This window comes from Apis florea, unplaced genomic scaffold, assembly GCF_048593485.1.
Source record: "Apis florea isolate Af1SG1 unplaced genomic scaffold, ASM4859348v1 contig_3696_pilon, whole genome shotgun sequence".
Lineage (NCBI taxonomy): Eukaryota > Metazoa > Arthropoda > Insecta > Hymenoptera > Apidae > Apis > Apis florea.
This window is the reverse complement of record NW_028256809.1, coordinates 3129294-3153619: the sequence shown is the minus strand read 5'-3', so window position 1 is coordinate 3153619 and position 24326 is coordinate 3129294. Positions and strand designations below refer to the sequence as shown.

Sequence of the window (24326 nt, the reverse complement as noted above, 5' to 3'; positions counted from 1 at the left end):
AAACCGGAATATGGTGCGCATCCCTGACGTCGAAAAGCGGGCATCGTATTTTGATACAAGTTTCTTTGGGAATATACAATTTCAAATATAATTGAAAGCATCTCTGATTTCGATCCAATAAGCGTAATATCTCAAATAAGACGAATATGCAATTATTTTTATACGAAAATAAATGAATAACTATATCAAATATAAAAATTCTGCTAAACAAAAATTTGACAAATTATTAGTTCAAAATTAATCAAAATATCTATAAATATAATTTTATATATATATGTATGTATATACATTAATATTAAGAAATAATATTATATATATTATATACATATATTATATTAATACATAGAAAGTAAAATATAATTTCTTCACTATTTATTAAATATTTATATTTATTAAATTATAATTTAAATAATTTGTTTAATAAAACAAAAATAATAAATCTGGAATTCACTATTTAAGAAGTATAATAATTCTAATATATTAATATCTAATATCTAATAATATCTAATATCTAATAATAATAATATATTAATTCTAATAATAATAATATTAATAATAATATTAAATCTAATAATAATAATTTATTAATCTAAATTATTGGTGATTCATCAATTAGTAAAAAAAGTATTATTTGAATTTTTTAAGTGAACTTAATTTTTTCAAACTATTTAATATATTTTTATATTATATAATAAAATATAAAATAAAATAGAATGAAAATAAATTGAAAACTATTTATAAACTATCTATAACTAGAAAAGATTTTAAAAGAAGAGTTAAAATACGCAAAAAATGACTATAAAACTTATTTATTGTATCTTATCAATTTTGTATAAAATATTGATTTATCATTACAGGTCACACAATGGATACGTGTACAAGCTATTGCATAATTTCTTATTACTACGCGTATTATGTTATTTAAGACCCAAGAAAACCTATATACTGTTGTTTAACTAAAATTATTTATATACGTATATGTATATGCATATGTATCTATATGTTAATGAATTAGCAAACGTGTATTCATTATCTCCTTTGAATCAGATTAAATAGAAAAGTACAATTTACGAATAATTTAAATTTAAGATTCACACGAATAAATACGTAGACAGATACTCTTATCACAAATAAGATTTTTAAGATTTTTAAGATTTCTAATCAATATTGTATCAAACAATTTAAAAACAACAAAATTATTAAGTAAATCAAAATTCTTTAGAAAAATAAATGAAGTAAATTTTAACTGAAAAGACCTATATTTCCAAAATATACACAATATTTGACTAATATCTAATTTTTTTTTATATTTTCGTTTAAAAAATTCAAAAGGTTCAAAGAAATTAATTTTAAAACTTAAGTAATAAAAATGAAGAAATATTATTCTTCGTATTAAAAAAACATACTATGCAGAAAGGAGAAAGCTGTTTAAACATTTACTTACAATTAGACAATTAATTTGTAACATATATGGAAAAATGGCGATTAATCATGAACACATAATTTGCTACATTCGCTAATGGAAATTATTATCATTATAGTATTATTATTGTGTTATTGTTATAATTATTATTATTATTATATTTTGTTCTTCATGAAATGAAATTAAATTTGAAACTTCGATAGTCAAAAATGCACAGATATTTGTTCGTTCGAGGCACTCGTACATTTCACATCGATCGTAATATTCATGTATAACGATTGACATGTAGTCACCATATCTCGAGAACATTGTAAAAATGCTTACTTCTAATATTTAAAGCTTATCGTTTCTTATAATTAATAATAAATGTTCCACTTACAATAACCATTTACTATTGTATATTTAATATTCTTTTTTTTTTATTTATTTTTCTTTTTATATATATAATTTTTCTTATATTCTTATAGCGATATGATGAATATTAAATATCATATGTACAAAACTTTTTTTTCAAATTATATAACATCCCAACATTAAAATTTAATCAATGAATAATAAGTACTTGTTCATTATTCAATAGTAAACAAACAAAGTTTCGATAAAAAAGATTTTAAGAAATAAATTTATCATATTCATACAATGAACCGAGTAGAAATAATTGGCAATCAATAATAATATAAAAATGATAATTTTCTTGTTTACATATTACATAATGTTGAGGTGTTATACATATGTATACACAAACTAAATGTCCTAACAAATAATATAATATTTAATGAAAAAACTGGCCCTTATTATAACCAGTGGAAATTTTGATACAATTAATGATGAGAGACATTATAAAATTCAATATATAAAATAATTTTAATATTTATCAATAATAATTCAAGAAATGAATTTAGTATACTTTACAAACAAGGTTTCAATAGAAAGTATAAACTTATTTGACTCTCTATTCATTTTTGAAAATATATTTTAAGGTTTAAATTATTTTAAGGTTTTTCATTTTCAATATAAATGATTGCAAGATATTACTTACAAGATACATTTCTTTACGCAAAAAAATTTTTTTAAATATATAATCTATAAAGTATCAGTTTATGCAAAATACATTATAGTTTGCATAAGAAATTTTTTACATTAAAGTAAAAATTAGTAAACATTAAATTGTAAGTTTTCTTTTTTTAACTTCGTTTTAGCCTTTTTTCCTTTTTATTTAATTCAAAACAAAAGATAGAGCAAGAGTTCTGTAAGAAATAAAAATTTAATTCTGAAAATTATATCTCAATTGAAAAACAATTATCAAATGACAATCATTTATATCCGATCCTCGACTATGATATCTATTCTGAACAAATTAATAATATAGTAATCGATATATAGCAAATGATTATTGATATTTTTTAATAATTATTAATATACATGTGTAATATTTACAATATTGTATGCTAAATGTTATATATATAGTATATTTAAAAAAATTTATATTTGCAGAAATAATATTTTAATTTTTCAATTAATATTAATATATAATAAAATATTTTTTATTTCAAAATGCCAAAAATAAACTAATGATATGATGATTAGTTAAAATAAAAAATATTTTTAATCCATCGGCGAAAGTGTATATATTCTGAGTCATAATAAATTATTTTAATGTATTGAATACAATTTTTTTACTAAGAATTTTTATTCAATAGAATTACTAATTATTAATTCAATTATAAACGTTAAATTGTTTACAATATATCCGTCAAAGGATAAAAGAAAAAACAAATAAAATATTTGTTACACATGTATATATATTTATATGTGTAATTAAGTGCTTTTCTATATAAGTGAACTAATTACATAATTAAGAATAACTATTTTATTTCAGTGGTAAAATTGTAGTCAAAAATCATTAATAAAAAGTGATTGGGACTATTATATATTATATCATTGGATGGAAAATTTTTCAATAATATTTTATAAAATAAAAGTAAGAATGATAGCAAATATAAACATATCTTATATCTTTATATGAAATAAATCATATGCAAATTGATATAAATGAAACTAGATATTTTTTTTGTATAATAAATTTTACATGAGAATATAATAAATAATGAACACAGTTAATTAAGTCGAACATTGACAAAATTCGACATAATTTTAATTAGAATTTAAAAATGTTAAATTATAATGAAAAAAAATAATCGTTTTTTTAATAAATATTTTCTACATTTTAGTATTTGTTAACAAATGTCATATTACTTGTCATTATATTGTAATATAATATCACTAAAAGATTTCTTCATGAAACTTAGTTTAAGAAGAAAAAATAATATATAATACATTTTAATGTCGAGGATCATATTATTGAGAATCAATTTACGTTTATAAACAATATTAATGATAAAAATTATTATACAGAAGGATCTGTAAATGTAAATGTGATCTTTAATCATTTTCCTGCTTTACCATTAATTTAACATTCATAGATTCATAAAATGCTTGAAGAAGATCTTGCTGACTGAGTTTTAAGCTAATTGCTTTGAAAATCTTTAATAAATCCTCTTTAGATTTACATTGATTAATATATTCGACTGCAAATTGGGAAGACCAAAGTTTGTTGAAAACATTTTGAGTAACAACAGAGGACTGAGATTCCAAAGCTTGTATTATATCAGTTGGACTATTATTTTGTAAAGCTATGTCTAAAACGACACGCGACGGTATTAATTCATCATTTGCTACTGTATGGCTAATGATTACATCCATTGGCATTCTTTTCAACATTGCATCTAAACTAGATAACTCTGTCATGGGTTTTCTTATTCCTTCTTGCTCTTCTTCTTTTAATTTTTTGGATAACATTTCAGCAAATTCTGAAGATGTACATTTTTGACAAACAGCGTCCTTAACTTCATTAAAATCAAGAATATCCATACAATCACTAGTCTTTATCTTTTTTTTGTAAGCATTTAATACTTTTACGAAAAATTGTTTGTCAGTACTGAAAATATCAGGAAGTCGAAGTAAAACTTTGTTTATTCCACAAGCGCGACATGCTGCTTTCAATGTTATTTCATTACAATTCTTTCTATTTTCAGCGCCAAGTATTTTGATAGTTTCAGTTTCCAATTCTACCTGCGATACATGTCTCATTTTATCCTGTAAAAAAAACAAAAATTTTATATTTTTATTTAATATAATCTATTAATTCTCGAACTGAACTCTCCACTCAAAACAAATCGAAATGATCAAGTCGAACATTGATCAATATTGATATTTTTTAATTTTTACAGTCAGAATTCTAATAAATAAATAAATTTAAAAAATAATTCTAACTTTTGTATCCTATTTTAAATATCTATTAAGAAATAAATGATATTTTAAAACGTTTATTATTAATCAAAAGAACTGTTAAAATATTTAATGATGAACTTTTATAATAAAGTTAATATATAACAAAATTATAAAAAAGAACTAATTTAAAAATTAAATTCAGGAAATAACTTTTATTTATAAAAGTTAATAATTTTCTTTAATTATTTATATCTTGCAAAAAAAATATAAAAATATGTGAGAATATCGATATTTATGTGTATTTATTTAAATTTTTTCAATTTTATTAAAAAAATAAAAATGAGAAATTAAAATCAATTTTTACTTTAATAATTAACAACAAATAACTTACAATTTATTAATATTCCAATGGCACTTAATTCTTGTTCATTGAATTAACTCAACACTCTAACTCATTAATTTCGAGAGTTTATCCCGATCGATGAGAATTAATATCGAAATATGTTTACTATTCCATTTTATCGCCAAGTATCTTAATTATTTTTTAATATAAAGTAAAGATACAAGACATTAAAAAAGCACTGATACAAATAAAAAAAATTTATATATAGTTGTTGCACAACATAAAAAAAAATATAAATTCAGAAATATAAATTTAATAAAACATTAGTTTTTTGTATCTAAAAACTACTGTTTTGAAGATATTACATTAATTTTATAAATTTTGGATTAGATATATAATTCCAAGATAAAAAAATAGACAAATAAATAAATAAATATCTTTTATGTTTAAAATTTTATATGTTAGAGAGAACTTTTTTTATATCATCTACCAATATTCTATAATATATTTGAAAATAATCTGATTTCAATTTCTATCTTAACTTTTTTATTATAATATTATAATATAATATAATATTATAATATTATAATATTATTTTATTATATATCTTTTTAGAATGAATAATGCATATATTTTTATGATATTATAAAATAAGCATGATATAAAACTTATATAAGTTATATACGCGAACAAACTGTCAATCTATAACATTTATAGAACATGTTATTAAATATATTATTATTAAAAAGAAATTTCATTCACCATTATTCCAATATTTATATTAATTTTTTATTATATTAATACAAAACTGAAAAAATTAAATATATGTACAAACTAATACACAGGTATTTTTTATACGTAAGATATTAACCTATTATCAAATATTTCTACAAATTTTTTATTTTTTCTATATTTACTTTTTTCTATATACTTTTTTCTATATTTTCTATCATTCTTGTCCTATAATATATATATATTTTTTGTATTTTTCTCAAATATCAAAATAGAAAATTATTATATAAATTTGTCATGCATTTTCATGAATAAACATCGAAAATAAAAATGTCTTCATTTGCAATTCCACACATTATTTCAAAATTCATATAATAAATCAATCAAATCTTTATGATAATTTTTTTGAAACCACTATTTTTCCTAATTTGCTGTGTTATCAAATGTAAGTTATGTTATTATTTTTAATCTAAATGATGAAATTATAATATAATTAGTAAAAAATCCAGATGTCTATAACTTATAATGCACTCATAATCTATTTTTTTCATTTTATATTAAATGTTAATATTAAATCTTAATATTAAATATTAATTAAAATATATTATAAAAATTTAAAAATTAATTATGACATATTTCTATTATTAGATAAAGATAAAAATTATAAATTATAAATTAATAAGTAATAATATAATTTGAAAATAAAAAAATTTATTATAAATTTACAGAAAAGAAATATAAAATTTATGTTCTATATTCTGTAATAATTTTATAGTTCATGTGATAAAAAATAAAAAACAAATTTAAATGTAAATCTACATTAGCAGCAATTAAAATTTGAAATATAAATATGTTAAAATGAAATTTTAAAATTACCTTATATTGGATAAGAAGTTTATCTGGAGTGCATCTTCTTGCTGCACTTTCTAGCACTAAGTTAACATCTATTTCATCTAATAAATCTTCCAAAGCCATTTGTGCTGCGACCGATTTTGTTGCTTTATTCACTCCTGTCTTAGATAGATAAATAGAATCACTACTAGTACAAGTTCCAACAGTTTTTGTTGTTTGTATAGATGATATTGCACTTCTAACAAAAGGAGTAGAATTTCCAATAATATTTTCTGATGTAGAAGCAGTAATTATTTTAGGTGACATTGGTACATTTATAATTTGTCTAAAAAAAATAGAATATTATTATACAATATATAAATATTAAATAATATTATTTGTATTTTATATAAATTCTATCTCCACAGAAATATTTCTATGTAAATAAATTTATTTTTACAATTTAATAAATTTATGATATAAATATAAATACATTCTATCAAAAAATAGATTATAGATATTTATTCATTATAAGCTCATTGCTTTAAATCTATTCATGATGAAAAACAAAGAAGGACTGAAAAGTATAAATTCAATATAGTATTTTAGTAGTAGTAACTAAGTCCTTGTGACTTTCAAATATATTTATAACAAAAAATTAAATATATAGCAAATAAAAAATATTGATATTAAAAAAAAATAAATATAAAAATAAAAATAAATAATATAATACAAAATATATTTTGAATAAAAATAATATTAAATTTAAATATAATAATAATATTTTAATATTAAAGTCAAAAAATAAAAGATAATTATTATCAACATACATTATATCTGATGACGTTATATCTGATGATTTTGATACAGTTGTTTCTATGTTCTTGTCGGTTATAACAACGTCACAAATTTTACTAGAACTTGGTTGATTTAATGTTACATTATGATTTACTTTATTATGTATATCATCAATATTTGTTGTAATGTCTTGTAATACTTGTTCTTGAGATACTTTCAGTGTAGATGAAAGTACATTAATATTTACAGAACGTGATATTTCATTGTTTAAAACGTTATCTACATTTTCCATTGTATTATTTAATTCTTTTGAAACATATTTTTTTTCAAAGCATTTTAATACACTTTTTACAAATTCAAGTTTTGAATTACCTTTAACTGGTATTCTATTTATTTCACGTTCAGATAATTGTGCAAGATCACCAATAGATTGAATATTTCTATTTATAAAATATGTAGATAAATGTTGCACCCAAAGAGGATTAGTCAAATGTTCAATGATAGATGTTATAGGTTCCTTACACGATATTAATGTAGGATATATAGGTTGAATTGAATCTAATAATTCTGGATGTGAAATTTCTACATTAAATTCATTTGTACATTGACTATCTTGACTCAAAGGTAAACTACCAAATACTGAATCAGTGACTGGTAAAGTATCTTGTTCATGTAAATTTTCTGTTGATTGTGTACTAGTTCTTATTAATTTTCCACAGAAGATTTCATCTAAATTTGCAGAAGAATTCAATTCAGTAAGATTTGATGCATCTGCTGTATCTTCTAAATTTTCAGAATTTATACATTTTTCTGATGAATGTTCTATTATAGAATCATTTCCAATATTGAATTTAAGCAGATCTAATGTATTATTTTTAATAGATGTATTTTGTATAGCACTTGTATCAATATTAATAGAAGTCTCTGTACTAGTTTCTTTTGCATCTACTCCAAATATATCTGTTTGTGTTGCTGAATCATTATTTTCTAAATTAATACTATTTTTTGATCTTTCTAAAATTTTATCTTCTTTATTTTGATCTATTTTATTCATAGATGTTGATTCTATATGTTGAGTAATTTCAAATTCAACATTTAAATTGTTAATTTTAATATTATTATCTTTATTAACTACTATAGGAACGGTATTTATTGATTCATTTTCTGCAGAATCACATGATGTTTGTACATCACTATCTATTGTGACATTCTCTGAATATTCTAATTCTTCAGCTATTTTTGTTAATAATTCATTTTCTCTTTCACATTGTAAGTCAACTTCAGATACACTTGTCATATCAATTTCTTCACTTTTTTCTAATTTATCTGAATCAACTGATGTTAATTTTTGTTTAATTTGTTTTAATCTTAATGACGAATCCTTACGTGCTAATAATCCACGTGACGTAAATTTATTAATTTTATGAGGTGAATCAGTAGATGTAATCTCATATCCCATTTCTTTCGAAACCGGAGGATCCGCAAAACTTACTCTCTTTCTCTATAATAAAATATAATATATTTTACAATTAACATGTTTGAAGTTAAATTATATTAAAAATTATTTAAATATATAAAAATTAAATATTATAAAAAATATATGAAATAAAGCAATTATTTTACATTTTATCAAACTATTTTAAAATATTTTTAAAAATTACCTTATTAGGAGTTATATCTGAATCAGGTTCTGGAAAATATTGTCGTTGACGTTTTAATATACTTGCACTTGGACTTGCATTTAATGAAGGTGGATTTGCATTTGACCATTCCAAAATTGGTAATTCATCTGCTTCAAGTACAGTTTCTTCTCCTATTTTATCAGTTTGTGTATCATTTTGTACAAGTGCATTATCTATTGATTTGTCTGTTTTTGAGAAAATTTTTTCTCCATCATTTTTCAAATTAGAAAATAATTTTATTGGAGGTGAAGGACAATAATCTGTTGATCTCATATTACTAAAAATTTTTTCTTGTCTGCTACTACATAATGCTGTTATTTTATCAGCCTCTTTCAATACAGATCCTTGTTCTTTCTTTCCAAGCAATATATCATTATCTGTATCTTTGGATTTTATTTTTTTACTTACTAGTTCATCATCTAAATTTATAACACAGGATTCGCTTTCCATTCTAGCTTGTTTTGTTACTAATCCTATCATATGAGCAGCACGTCCTTGTGTTGAATAAGATGAATAGGATTTAAATTTTGCCTGACGTTTCATAGTACTTTTAGGTGAGGAAAACTCGAGTAAAGATTTAGAGACTAATCCGTCATTTATTTTTTGCACATCAACTATAGTATCTTTTTCATTATCACATAAATTATTTTCAATAACAAAAGAAGAAATCTTTGGTTCAATCATATTAATTTCATTGGTTTCTTCAAATTCCTTAATATTATCTTTAGGAACTTCAGTATTGTCATTATCACAATTATTTGAAATAATTTCAGATACTTCTTTATCTTCAATTGTAACTTCATGACATTTCACTGAAGAAGAAATATCTTCAATTCTATTTATTTTTATGAAATATTGCTTTTCATCATATTTTTTCTCTAATTCAGGTAATTCTTGTGAATTCTCTATTATATCTTCCATATCATCATGAATTTGACTTTTTCCTTCAATAGATTCATGATCTTGATTCATAGTTTGTATATTACTATCTGATTTAATATCATCTATATTATTATGGTTATGATTATTATTACTATGATTATTATGATTATTATTGTTGTTGTTATTATTATTGTTGTTGTTATTATTATTATTAACTATTTCAACATTAATTTTAATAGATTTTTTTGTATCAAGTAAATCATATTTATTATCTATATTTTTTGAAATAATTTCTGTCTGTACAATTTCTTTCTGTTTTTTTTCATCTATTTCTTTATCTTCTTTTAATTCATTCTTACTATCCTGTGAATTTTTTTTTATATCTTCAATTTTATTGATTTCAAGTTTTACTTTTAACAATTTATTTCTGCCTAATTTTGATAATCCTTGTGAATCTTCTATTACATCTTCTATATCATCCTGAGTGTTACTTTTACTTTCATTGAATTTAACATCATCATTAGATTCAATAGATTTTTCGATATCAAATGAATCGCATTTATTATCCGTTGTATTTTTGGAAATAACTTCTACATATTTAATTTCTTCTTTTTTCTTTTCTTCCGCTTTTTTTTGCTCTTCCGATTCATTTTTTTTATCCTTTTTTATTAAATATTTTTCATCAGATCTTTTTCTTCCTGGTCTGGCCTTAACTTTTAATTCTTTGTCATTAAGTTTTTGAGCTTTCCTCATGTCACTTACTTTTATGTCTCCAGTCTTTAATTTAGCACCTTTGCTTTCTACTGAATATTTTTTAGCAACGAATTCTTTATTATTATCTTCGTGGCTCTTAGATCGACGACTAGTTGATAAAGGACTGTCAAATACCATATTTATACGTAAACGAGATATCTCATTCCTGGTACGTTGACTCAAATTCGCTTCATCTATCGAAATTTTATCATTTTCTGAAGATTTACAGCTATCAACATCACTAGTCGTATCCATCAATTTCTTCCGTTGACGCAGATTAGTTCCTTCATTTTCGTTATCCAATTTACGTTTAATACCTTTTCTATCCTCTTTGGTCGATTTATTTTCCATGTTTTCCGAAGCTTTTTGTTTATTGGTTGTTTCAGACTTGCTTTGAATTATTTTTGTCCTTAACGTTCTTTGCAAAACTTCAGTTGTACTTGAATATTGTTCTGGTTGATTACTAACAATTTCTTCCGATCTTGGCAAAGTAGATTTTACAGTAATATTGAAACGATTGCGCCGCTTACTATTATCTAATACAGACGGAGATAGTCTTTGGTCATCTTTATTTTTTAACAATTCTTCTTGGATATTAGTATCTAAGTTTTTCGATACAAAATCTGCTGAAGTTTTTGCTTCTGCATTGTCATAAGCATTTTCTACTACTGCCGGTTTTTCTATAAGTAAAATTTCATTATTGTCTACAGTAACTTTTGTCTTTTGTACAGATTCTAATGTTATATTTCGTTCAACATTATCCATTGATTTTGTATCAGTTTCAATAAATGATTTATTAATTGTTTCTAATTCTTGTATTTCAATTTTGTTTTCTTTATTTGCATCGTCATCCAAGATATTTTTTATTGATATATTATCTTTTTTATTATGTTCCTTTTCTGTTTCTTCAAAAATTTTATTTTTTTTATCAAACCATTCTTGCAAATTTTGAGTATCTTGTGAAGAAGATTGCGATAAATCATTATATAATGCTGGTATATCTTCTCTTCTACGTTTTAAAGACTCTTTTTGATGTTCCGTTAAACGATTAACATCAAATTTTAAATCTGTTTTAATAAAGACATAATCCTACAATTGAAAAATATTAAATATTAAATTAGTTATAGATATATAGTTATAAAATATATTTATAATCAAATTGCCTTATATGCTATAAAGAACTATGCGGATAGGGAAAATGTATGTATAAAAAATATAAAATTATATATATGTATACCTGTGAATCAGAATCAATTGATATTTTCTTTTCTGTATTTTTATCCATATTTTTATCTGATTCTTTAACTATCAACTTTGGACTATTAGATCCTTTTAAAAAACTACCAACTATTTTTACTTGGTTTAATTTCTCAATTTGAGCATGTTCCTTTTTTGTAATTTCTAGTATATTTAATACTTCTTTTCCTGTTTCTTTTTCTATCTCTTCCAACAATAATTTAATGCTATCACTGAATACATCTTTTGATTCAAAGAGAGATGCAGTTTGAATTTGAATATCAACATTTGAATGATTTAAAGCTTGAATAATAAGTTTTTTATAAGATGAAAAAAGATCATAATTTATCACTTTACCAAGTTCTTTAAAAATGCTAATTATACTTTCCCATGTATTTGCTATCTATAAGTGAAATATTTAAAATTAATTATGTTTTTGTTATGCAATTAAAATAATATAAAAAGAATACATACTTCTTTGTTTAACATTTCTAATTCAGACTGAAGTATAAGTTCAATTACAGATTTACAAACTTGCAAATATGGTGTTATTTTTTCTGGATTATGTCCATAAATAGTAATAATTGTAGCTGACATTGCTTTAAGAGCAAGTTCACATTCTTTAGCTTCTTTTTCAGATAAAAAATATAATACAAGATCCACAATAAGATGTATAACAGATGGAATTTCTGTATTCACTGAAAATTAAAAATTATCTTACATATTTATTATAATTATTTCTTTGATTAATATTGACATACCCAGTAATAACTTATAGTTGATAGTGCTTAATAAAATATCCAAACAGTGTATAGTAAGATAAGGAGATTCTTTGTTTTTTGTTATAGAATGTTGCATAATACTTGCAATATTTAATAAAATTTCGTTAGATTTTACAGTTGTTATAAGGTCTGTTCGCATTTCAAAATGTTTATATAAATATTTCCAAGCTTTTGCCAATTCTTGAATCTGTTATAAAGATAATAAAAATTAAAATAAAGATATATTTATTATTATTCAAATTTATCATAATTAAAAGATCTATCGTAATATTTAAGAATTGGAAATTATTTAACATAATAAAACTAACTTGTTTTTGATCTTGTAAATGTATATATATAAATGGAAATACTACAATAGATTGAACAGTCTTTAAATTATGTTCTGTAGTATTTCCTTCATTAATTTCTTGAATATCACTCATATATTTTCCTAACACATCTCCTAACATAAGCCATAATTCAAAAATGATAGATCTGAAAAATATAATAAAATTATAATAAAATTAAAAAAAATATAGAATAAAATTAATTTTATAATTGATATTAATTATTATTTTAAACTATTTTAAACTTACTCATTTTTATTTGCTATATTTAATAGTGCATGTAATTTTTCATACATTTCTTTTAAGCAATTAAATGCATGTGAATAATAGATATTTTTCTTTTGAGATTTAATACATTGCCAGAAAAGACATTTTAATGCATTATAATGATCCCTTAAAAAAAATTTTATATTAAGAAAATAAAAAAATTAATTATAAACAAAATAAAATTAAGTTTTTAACAATCTAGATTTATATAACATTTTTTTCTTATTTAAGATCACAGTATATTAGTAATTAAAATCTGAAATATTTTTATATGAATACTTACTTTTTAGCTTCATTTAAAATTGGAATTTGTATAAGTTTAAATACCAACTTTGATAATGTATCATCTTGAAAATTAAAATCTGTACTTAAATCAGCAATTTCAAATAAAATTGTATCAAGAATTAAATTTCTAATCATTGGTTTATTTTTAACATAATTTGTTAATTCTGTAATAACTAGTGTTATATCCTTGTACATAATAGACTGTAAAATAATATTGTTTATCATTTATATATATTAAATAGTGAAGTATTCTTTCAAATAATATTTAAATTAACCTTATCTTCCAATTTTGATTCGCGTATATAATTGACTAAACTTTTCCATAATATTTTACCAACTTGATATCTGTTTTTCATTTCTTCATCTGTAAGTTGACTAAAAACAAGTAGAACTTCTCCTACACTATGAATTATACTTTTATAACATTCTTGAAAAATAGCATCAGATATAGGATATGGAAGTCTTTCTTCCAATACTGGAGCAGTATGATTTTCTTGCTTTGAAACAAGAAATTGATATAAAGCATCTACTGCAACAACTTTTGTTTTAAAGAATCTTTTTCCTGGAGAAGCTACTATGTCAAATTTCGAAGATAATAATGGTGTATCTCCAAGAGGTCCAAAACAAAAGTTTAGGAATTGTGTAATTACAGGATTAACAAATTTAGAAATATCTTTATAAAGTTTAATGATCACATGCCACCAGACCTCCAATTTTGTCAATGCTATTAATTCAGTCTTACTATTTTTAGCATTTAATGGAATACATAACAACTTTATTCTTCTAGCACTAGCAAGTTCATGTGGGTCTAAGGCAAAATTGTCCACCAATAATTTCCATGAAAGGAATGCTTGCCTGAAAAAGTATAAAATATTTTATTATTTTTCATTTTTTTTGTATAGTATCACTTTTTATATAATCATTTATACATACCTGCGTATAATTGTATCAGTAGATTTAAATGCCTTTTCTTCTACACTTAATAAATTATTTATTAAACCAGCACCACGGTGAAGATCCACACCAAGGAACTGGATGCTAACATTCCACTGTGTAGCCCAATCTAATTCACATGCAGATACTAAAAGTAACATACGTTTGCAGTATGTAGACTGTATTGCTTCTATATATCGAGTCCATGCAGATGCTAGTTTGGTACGAACATGTGGTAATATATTTGCAGTTAGAGCTTGTTGTAAAAGTTTTAAAGCAGGACCTCGTTGTCGTTTATGTCCCATATAAGCTAATACCATTACTTTATCTATTAATATTGCATTAAACTGTAAAAATATCTAATTTAATATTTTTAAATTTTTATATTATTACAAATATTATTTTAATATACCCTTTGAACTTTAATATCTGATGTTACTGCAGCCATTTTATATAATCTTCTTAAAAAAGTTATGCAATAATTAACTGTTTCTTCTTCTAATCTTTGGTCATCTGAAAATTTACTTTCAGCATCTATTAATGCTTGAAGATTATCTACACATGCAGTTGGTGCAATCCATGGCATTGTATTTGTTTGTACTGCACACATACAATTATTAAAAAAATTTACAGCATGTGGATCATGTACAAATGTTGATATAGCATTTTCTTCAACTACTTCTAATAATTTTAGAATTTTTAATCTGAAATTACAATAAAAGTATTAATAAAATATGAAAAATATTATAGAAATAATAATGAAAAGTTATTTTAACATTAACAAATAATCTTAAAATAATATATACCTAAATATAATAAACATATTTTAATAAATATTTTAATATCTTCTAATATCTTATAATTTATTTTGATTTTATTTATGAATGAAAAATTAATTTATAAAAAAATTATATCTAATCAATATCAATAATATTGTAATATTTAAATATTTTATATAAACAAACCTATGTTTTCGACTTATCTGTGATATAGCTTCAAATAGATTCAAAGTATGATCTTTAAACTCTTGGATAACTACATTTAATGTTTCATATGCTTCATTTTGAATGTCATTATTTCCATTTGCAAATGCATCTACAATTAGTTTACATAATTCTTTATATTGTTCTTCTTTAATAACTTGTGTAGATTCTAATTTTTTGCTGTTACTAAAAAAACATAATTATTATAAAATTTAAGTAAAATTTTTTCTTATAAAAAAATCAATAATATATTTATCATTAAAGAATAATATTAATGTAATTAAAAAATATTTTGAAAAGTATCCATAATTTAATATAGAAACATCTAGTTTTTATTAAATAATTTATGTACATATATACATATACATACACACACATATATATATATATATATATATCGATTTATAAGCAAAAATATCAACAATAGTACCTGCGAATATAGGTTAAAGCTTCACGTTTTTCCTTGATATTGCTATTTTCCCGCAACATTTTCAGCATTCGCGGGAAAGATTGCATATTAGAAGCCATTCTGCAAGTCTTTGTATTGCAAAGAATTACATCAATAAAATCTCGTTCATCACATCACAAATGTGTCTACAAAGAAAATTTCTGCGAAAATCTTGAATTTACAATAAGGTCTTCAACAACCTTACTATTAATATTTTACATGAACATTAAAATGGAATCGTTTACTGATTCCTTTTGGGAATTGTCTTTTACAGACGTTTTAATATCTTTAAAAATTATCCTCCTACAAACAGCCGAGAAAACAGGTTGTAGTAACAATAATTAAGTATTAGCACGCATTAATACATAGCAAATATTCGTACACACCTTCTACTTTAATTCTTTCTTCATTTCACTGTTTACTTTTACCTTTCTCCTACCTTCTTTTCCCTCTCTCCTTTCTATTGCCGCCAAGATATCACAACGCAAGCAACAAAAGTGAGTTTGTTTTAAAAAGAGATACATACAACTGGAAGTATAATCATATAACAGTTTAACGTTTTACATTCCCGGCGAGTTTGCAAAGTACATATATAACTTCAGATACCGTTTTCAATGAATTTATAAAATTATTAATTAAATAATTATATTAATTATAAAAATAAAAATATTTATTTTCTCATATTTAGTTTATCACATAATTTAATTATAGATATACTTCATTTGTTACATGATATAATTCGAAAAATGTATATTAATATAAACTGTTTATCTTTTAAAACATATACTTCTATTATATATTATTTCAATGCTGAATTGAAGTTTACTACTTGATTGTGACTATACTGTGACTAATGATGTACATTTTAATATATAAAATGAAGAATAAACTATGTATTTATTTATTTGAATTTGTTTAGAAATATAATTTTTTATTCATATAAATGATATTATTAAATAGTTTTTTAAAAATTTAGTTAATTTTTTAAAAATTTAGTTACATTAACTTAGTAAAGATAAATTATGAAATAAAAAATTATTTAAAATTTAATTAACATCGTATTTATAAAAAATACTTTTAGAGTATTAATTTATATTTTTTATCAAAAATGTATTATTATAAAAATAAAAAAGTTTTCTAGTGTATATGTATATTTAAATTATTGTTATTATGTTTATTTTTATATTTTTTCAATATAAATTAATTTTAAAAGTTATACCAAGATATTTTTATTGTAAGTATTTTTCTTCTATGATAGATTTTTCATTTAGATGAATTATATATTATTGTATTAATTAAAAATATTTTTTAAATAATTATAATTATTTATTATTATAATATATATATAAATTAAAAATATTTTTAAAATATTACAAAAAATTTGATTGTTAATAAATTATCTATTAATTAATCTAATAATAATTATGAAATTATAAAACGCGGGAATATCTTTTTGATATGTACTTTATATTACGTATATGTATTATAAATATACATAATTATCCATAATATATTAATAATATCGATAAATTAAGATTAATTAAATTAAATGTCAATAAAAAATTTGAAATAATAAAATTAAATTTAAATATTTATATATATATATATATAAATAAAATATTTATAAAATAATATTATACATTCCAAATTTAATTTATTCTTTAAATAATCAAGAATTATATTGAGTTTATAATAATATTTTAATCATTAATAATATTTTAAATATTTTTTAATCATTTTTTTAATGTGATTAATAATAGATTATTTATAAATATATATTGTTATTTAAAATTTTAATAAATTTCTTATTTTTGTATTAAATTAAATAAATAATATATTAATCTATTCATAAAATAAAAAAACTTATATTATAAAAAAATATAAAATATATAAGATGTAAAAAAATATCATTTTTATTAGAAATATATTTTATATATTAATCATGTTATTGACTTTTTTATTTTTATATAATTCATTAATATATCAAAATGTGTTATATCAAAATATTTATATTATATATATTAAGAAATATGTAAAATATCTTTAAATAATTGATTTTAGAAAAAAATATGCAAAATTTCGAATTTATTTTTCGAAATATAATTAATTTAATTTTGTTTGATTGATATAAATATTACGATATTACTACCATAATATCTAATTTTATATAAGTGAATTTTTCAATGAAATATTTAAAGAGAATATAATAATATTTATACTGTATTAAATGTATAAAGTAAAAAATAAAAAGACATTTTTATAATAATATCTTAATATATAATGATAATATCTTAATATACAATAAATTAAATATAAAAATTTAAAAGTTTTTCATTTTATATATAAAATAAGTCCATTCTTTTTAAAAAAACTTCTGTTTAAAAGAACTTTTATTTCATACAAAATTAAATGACAAACATATAAAATAGATATTTTTGCATATTAAATTTTATTTTGATGTCTATAATCAAAACTTATTTCAAAAGAGCCTTTTAATATTATATATGTATATTGAATTATAAAAAATGATTATTAAAATTATTAATTTATTTATAAATTTCTCTTATAAAATAATAATTAGATTTTTATTTACAATAATTTATTATATGATTCAATTAAAAAAATGACCATAATCGAACACTATTATCTCTATTTTGTATTGTACTATCATATATTCTTTGGCCTGTACTAGTAGCAACTAATGGTAAATTTTTATGTAAATTAATTCCATTTATACAATCACAAGATAATTTTATTTTATATCTTGCATTAAGATTTTCACAATCTGATAATTCCCAAACTATAAGATCTCCATTTGTACTACCTAAACAATTAAAAATAATAAGTAATCATATTTTCAACAATATAGTATATTTAATAATTATTTATACATACCTGAGACTATTTCCTTTCCATTAGATTTAATATCAAATTGAATTCTTTGATTTGTGTCAGACTGACGTCCTTCAAGAGAATAGAGCACAATACCAGGATTACGAAGATCCCAGCATAAAAATTCATTACTACGTCTAACTACTGAAAATAATTTTGTTCCACATGGACTAAATTCAATTTGAGTTACACCATTTCCTGTCTTAAAAGTACATAATGGACCATCTTTATATAAACCTGATAAAATAAACACAATTATTAATATTTTAATATTATCATTATTTTCATAGTTATATATTATTTATTATATATTATTATTTATATTATATTATTTATTATGTACTTACCAATATACTTAGAATAAGTACCAAAAGCAACTAATCTTGGCATAATTGGATTTTCTCGAATACAAGAAACTAATCCTATTACATTTGGAAAATCTTTTTTAAATTGAATAGTATTTATTTGACGACCTGGTTGTTCTACATCAAAAATTCTTAAGGTATTTTTAAAGCCAGCCCATATTTCCTTGGCAGAATCAATAAATTGAATACTAAGTGCAGCTTCTACTTCATCAACTCTATAATAAAATAGAATATAATAATTTATAATATTATAACATACATAATTTAATGTTATTAATATATATTTATATTACTAACTGATTATAAGCACGATATGTTGCTCGTAATTCACCATTAAATGCATCCCATAAGTGTATAGGACTTTCTCTACTTGTACTTAAAAAACAACAAGTTGCAGGTTCCCATGAATTCATAAAAGGATACCAACAAGTATCATATATAAGTCCTCCTTCTTTTACTGTTAATGCTGCTGAAAATTTTTTGGATAACAAATTTAAAGGAAATTTCTCAGAATAAAATTCTCTAGGAAGCTCATAAATTCGAATTCTAAAATCTTCAGAAGGTACTAATAAACATGTTCCATCCGGAGACCACTGACAACCTTTTGTAAAATTTTCACGTGATTCTGTTGACTGATATTCCTCAGTTGCTTCGCATAATAATCTTGGAGAATTATTCCAATTACAATAAAATTGAATTGAGTGTGTCATTTCTTTATCTTTCATCACTTTACTTTCATGTTCTATATTGATTGATTTTACATTGTTTTGAATTTCTGATATTTTTTTTTGTATAGATTCATTTTCTTGTACTATATTTAATAAATTTTCATTGTTTTGTATTTCTAATATTTTTTCTTTTACAGATTCATTTTCCTGTATTACATCTAATAAATTTTCATTATTTTGTACTTCAGTTATTTTTTTTTTTACAACTTTATCTTCATTCATTATGTCTAACAAGTTTTCATTGTAATTCTCATTCACTTCTGATGTCTTTTGTATATTTTCTTTTATTTCATCTGATATAATTTTATCCTTTTCAGAATCCTGTGAAACTTTTATATTTACATCTTGTAAATTTAATGATTCTTCTACTGTCAATGATTCTGTCTAAAATATAATATCATTTTATAATTTTTTTATATAAAAATGAAAATTTATTAATAAATATTAAATATGAGCTTTAAAATTTACCATTTTTAAAATAAATTCTCCAGTTGTTTCCATAATTTTAAAATTCATTCCATGAATAATAATATAGAATATATTTTAGAATATTAATTTTATATTCTTATCTATATATTTTTTAAATATTTATATTTTTTTAAATATATTAAATTGCATAAAATATATTAAAATTATTATTTTATATGTAATTTGTCCAATTATTTATTATTTATCATAAATAATAAATTTACCATAAATTTATCATAAATTTACGTATTTACAAAATATTTTTTTAAAAAATAATATCATTTTAATAACAATAACAATTAAACATTAATGAAAAATTTAAACAAATATTAAGATTCTATTCTAATTCTCTAGTATACTTTATAGTATTATATTATATTATTAAAAACAATATTATTTTTTATATAAAAAAAATAACACATAAGTTAAAAAAAAATATATAATAACATTAAAATTAATTGTTTTTTTATATATCATATATGTTATAATATATATAAAAGTAAATTATTTAATAAATTATTATTATATTATGATTGTAATTAATATAATTAATAATTATTTAATAAATTTTCAATAAACTATTTTAATATACTTTATTTTATTATCATTATTCAATATGTTTTTCATCAAAAACTTGATTTAACTAATCAGAAGATATAAACAATATTCCATATAGGGATATTTTATTTTCACTAACAACTAGTTATGTACTAGATTATTTGAGACAAATCACTAGAAACAAATCTAATCACGTGATAGAAATTATAATAGAACTAATTTTAACTATAGTTCGAATAGTTTAATTATTATTTAATTTTAACTATAATATAAAGTAAATTAATAGATAATGAATTAGTAATATCAAGATTAATTTTTAAAAAATTAAGTATTACTTTTAATTTATTACTATTTTTTAATATTTTTGAATGAAAATAAATAATAATGAAATATAATATTTAAATGATTTATGGTATTTTTGAAAAAAATATGTTTGGAATCATATTTTATTTTTATTTAAAAAAATTTTACAGATTAATTTTGAGCATATCTTTTGTTGAATTTTCAGGAAAATTCTTTTTAGCTACAAAGAGATAAGTATAAAAAGGGAACAAAGATGTACAGATATAAAGAAAGTTTAAATGAAGAATGTCTTAAGAAAAACTCACAACATTCAATTCAAATCATAAAACTAAATAACTTCATAGCATATAATATGTTGCTTAAATCATAGTAAAATCTTTTCAAATAAAATTACATAATTAGATAAATTGATTAGATAATTCTTCATTTAATATTTTTTTTTTAAATAATTTTTTAATACATAATTTAATTTTTTTTGTTTTAATTTTTATATTATAATTATTACATCAATTGTACAAATATATATAAATATATATATATTTATTTATTTATTTAAAATGATTAATTCAGAATGATAAATCGATTGCTATAAATATGTAAATATAATATAATATGTAAATTTTTATTCTTTCTGCATATATTTTTGATAAAAAAAAGATGACATTTTAGTTTTGTTATATTTTTATTTAGATGAAATAATCTTATTAATATTAATAATCTTATTAAAATTGAAATAGAATTTAATAATGTAAATTTTATTAATTAATAATAAATAAAAATATTTATTAATATAATTTTATTTCAAATTCATAATTGAAATTCAATGTATAATTCAAATGTTATTATTTATTATATATACAATTCAACATTTATATTAATATTTATTATTGAAATGTCATAAAATCATAATATTTCTAATTATAAAAATCTTTTTCTTGAAGTTCGACATATTGCATTTACGAAAATAAGAATTTCTAGTCCTACGCCATAGATGCATCCAGCATTAAATACAATAGGTTCCACATCTGCATCTAGTGAAAGTCTTGTTTTTGTAAAAATTCTACCAAAGGTCTTTTTTCTTTAAATAAAATGTTTTTGTATCTATTAATAATAAATTCGCGAGAAATTCGTAAAACTATTTTCTTCTTCTATTAATAGAAAAAAAATTTATTTTATATTAAATATTTATAATTTTTCATTTTTTTTTTTAATTATAATTTAATCATAGTATAATATAATTTAATCATAGTAAAAAATAATTCTTAAATATACAATATATATATAACATATATTATCATATAAAATTCCTTTTTTTTATTTTCATCATATAATGAAATATAACAATTGATATTTTTCTTTTTTTAGTTTTATTATTAATTTATTTAATATTAAATATAAATTAAATCTTTAATTAATATTCAAAATTATTTTTAAATTTTTAAATAATATTATTCAATATCTTTTTTAGAAAAAAATTCGTAATGATTGATTATGAATATTTATGAAAAATATTCATGAAAAAGAAAGAATGATATTTATTTTTTTGTAATATTTAAAAAAAAATTTTGAAATAGTTGTTGGAAACGATATACAGTAAGTAACTAACGTTTCTTAACGGATGAGTTCAGAACTGTTTACGAATATCAGCAAACTCTCTTTGTACCTGTCCCCACCACTTACCGAATTACCATCCACTGTGCCCTTTTTCTTTGTATTGCCAGGCTGACAGTAGATAACCATTAAACAAGCCATCGAGAGAAACTATTCCTTTCCTAGCTGTTACAATGGCGTACACTTATTCCTTAAAATAATTTTTACATAAAATTACTTTTAAACTTATTTTTAAAAAGAAAAATAAATTATTATAAATTTTATATTGTAAATTGTAATAAAATGATAAATTTTTAATTTTGTATTTATATATATATTTTTAATAATATATTTATTTTCAAAATAGTGTTAATTGTACAACATAATAGTTTTAATTGTAATAATAAATATAAATATAAATAGATATATAACAAAATTTATTATATTTAATTTTTATTTATAAAAATTTGTTTAATTTGTATCTTATTTTTTTTAACTTTTATATTTTGCTATATAATTTTATACACTATAGAATTTACAATCTTTTTTATATTCAATTTATAATTTACAATTTATAATTGAATTTCTTTTCATAAAAACAAATATCTTTATTGCAAGATATTAAATATCTCTTTCTTATAGAAAAGTTGTAACTGATTCTAGTTTTTTCAACCATGATATTTAATTAATTCAATTTTTGAAAATGTTATCAAATAGACTTGAAATAATAAATTTGAGAGGAAGAAAAATAATAAAATATTTACATAAATGAAAATAATGAGTTTAACGTAAACTATTGCATTTACGCGCTTGAGTTGCGCACGCGCGTTCTATATTGCGTATAGGAAATACATAGAGAGAGAATGGGGAGGAAAATCGAGAAGAGTGGCAGGAACGTCGATGAACGAACCACCCCCGCACAGTGTGGTCTCTTTTGGCGCGTGGGTGCTTCCAAGGTCATCGGAAGAGCGAAACTGCTACGACGCCTTCGTCGCGACGCCCGCGCATAAAGCGTGGGTGGAGAATATACATATATGTGTATACTTAGCTACCGCTACATGCCGTTTCAATTCACCGAATTACTCCATTCACGAGAACTTTTCGATTTTTCTCGCCTTCAAATTTCATAATGCATTAAATGTCATTGTACGTTTCGTCAACTGAAATTTTTTGAATTTTTCTCGTAAAAAAATCGAAGTATTGAATTTTGTTATGGCTGATCATTAGCAAAAAATTATATTTTTCATTGTATCGAGGTTTAGAATGATATCTATTGATGGAAAGTTCAGTATTTAAAGAAAAATTTGTAATATTGAATTTTATTATGATTCATTTATTGATAAAGAAGTTCACTATATATATATATGTATATGTTGAAATTTATATGGAGATTTTCATTTTTACTTTTTTAATCAATAAATACAATA

General features: G+C 20.9%; 2 protein-coding genes across 3 annotated transcripts; both read right to left on the bottom strand.

Annotated features, from left to right (window-relative positions):
* Window positions 1-793: 793 nt before the first annotated feature.
* LOC100863587 (uncharacterized) lies at window positions 794-17205 on the bottom strand. Of its 2 annotated transcripts, none has more exons than XM_086914633.1 (16): window positions 16382-17205; window positions 15978-16298; window positions 15530-15733; window positions 14977-15268; window positions 14565-14923; window positions 13907-14486; window positions 13630-13832; window positions 13329-13472; window positions 13062-13227; window positions 12733-12940; window positions 12446-12669; window positions 11973-12374; window positions 9080-11824; window positions 7451-8919; window positions 6666-6966; window positions 794-4579 (listed from the first exon to the last, which is right to left on the bottom strand). In XM_086914633.1, exons 2-16 carry the CDS (start codon window positions 16073-16075, stop codon window positions 3866-3868), a joined length of 8109 nt encoding a protein of 2702 aa, XP_086770759.1. In that variant the 5' UTR covers window positions 16076-16298; window positions 16382-17205; the 3' UTR covers window positions 794-3865. The 2 variants fall into 2 exon arrangements, with proteins under 2 accessions (XP_086770759.1, XP_086770760.1); XM_086914634.1 differs by having other exon boundaries at window positions 14565-14911.
* A 1319-nt stretch (window positions 17206-18524) lies between these two features.
* On the bottom strand, window positions 18525-21120 carry WDR79 (Telomerase Cajal body protein 1 homolog). Its single transcript, XM_003697398.4, has 5 exons — window positions 20449-21120; window positions 19550-20364; window positions 19235-19467; window positions 18891-19124; window positions 18525-18819 (listed from the first exon to the last, which is right to left on the bottom strand). The coding sequence occupies exons 1-5, from the start codon at window positions 20494-20496 to the stop codon at window positions 18611-18613; spliced, it is 1539 nt and encodes a 512-aa protein (XP_003697446.3). The 5' UTR covers window positions 20497-21120; the 3' UTR covers window positions 18525-18610.
* Between the last annotated feature and the right edge of the window lie 3206 nt (window positions 21121-24326).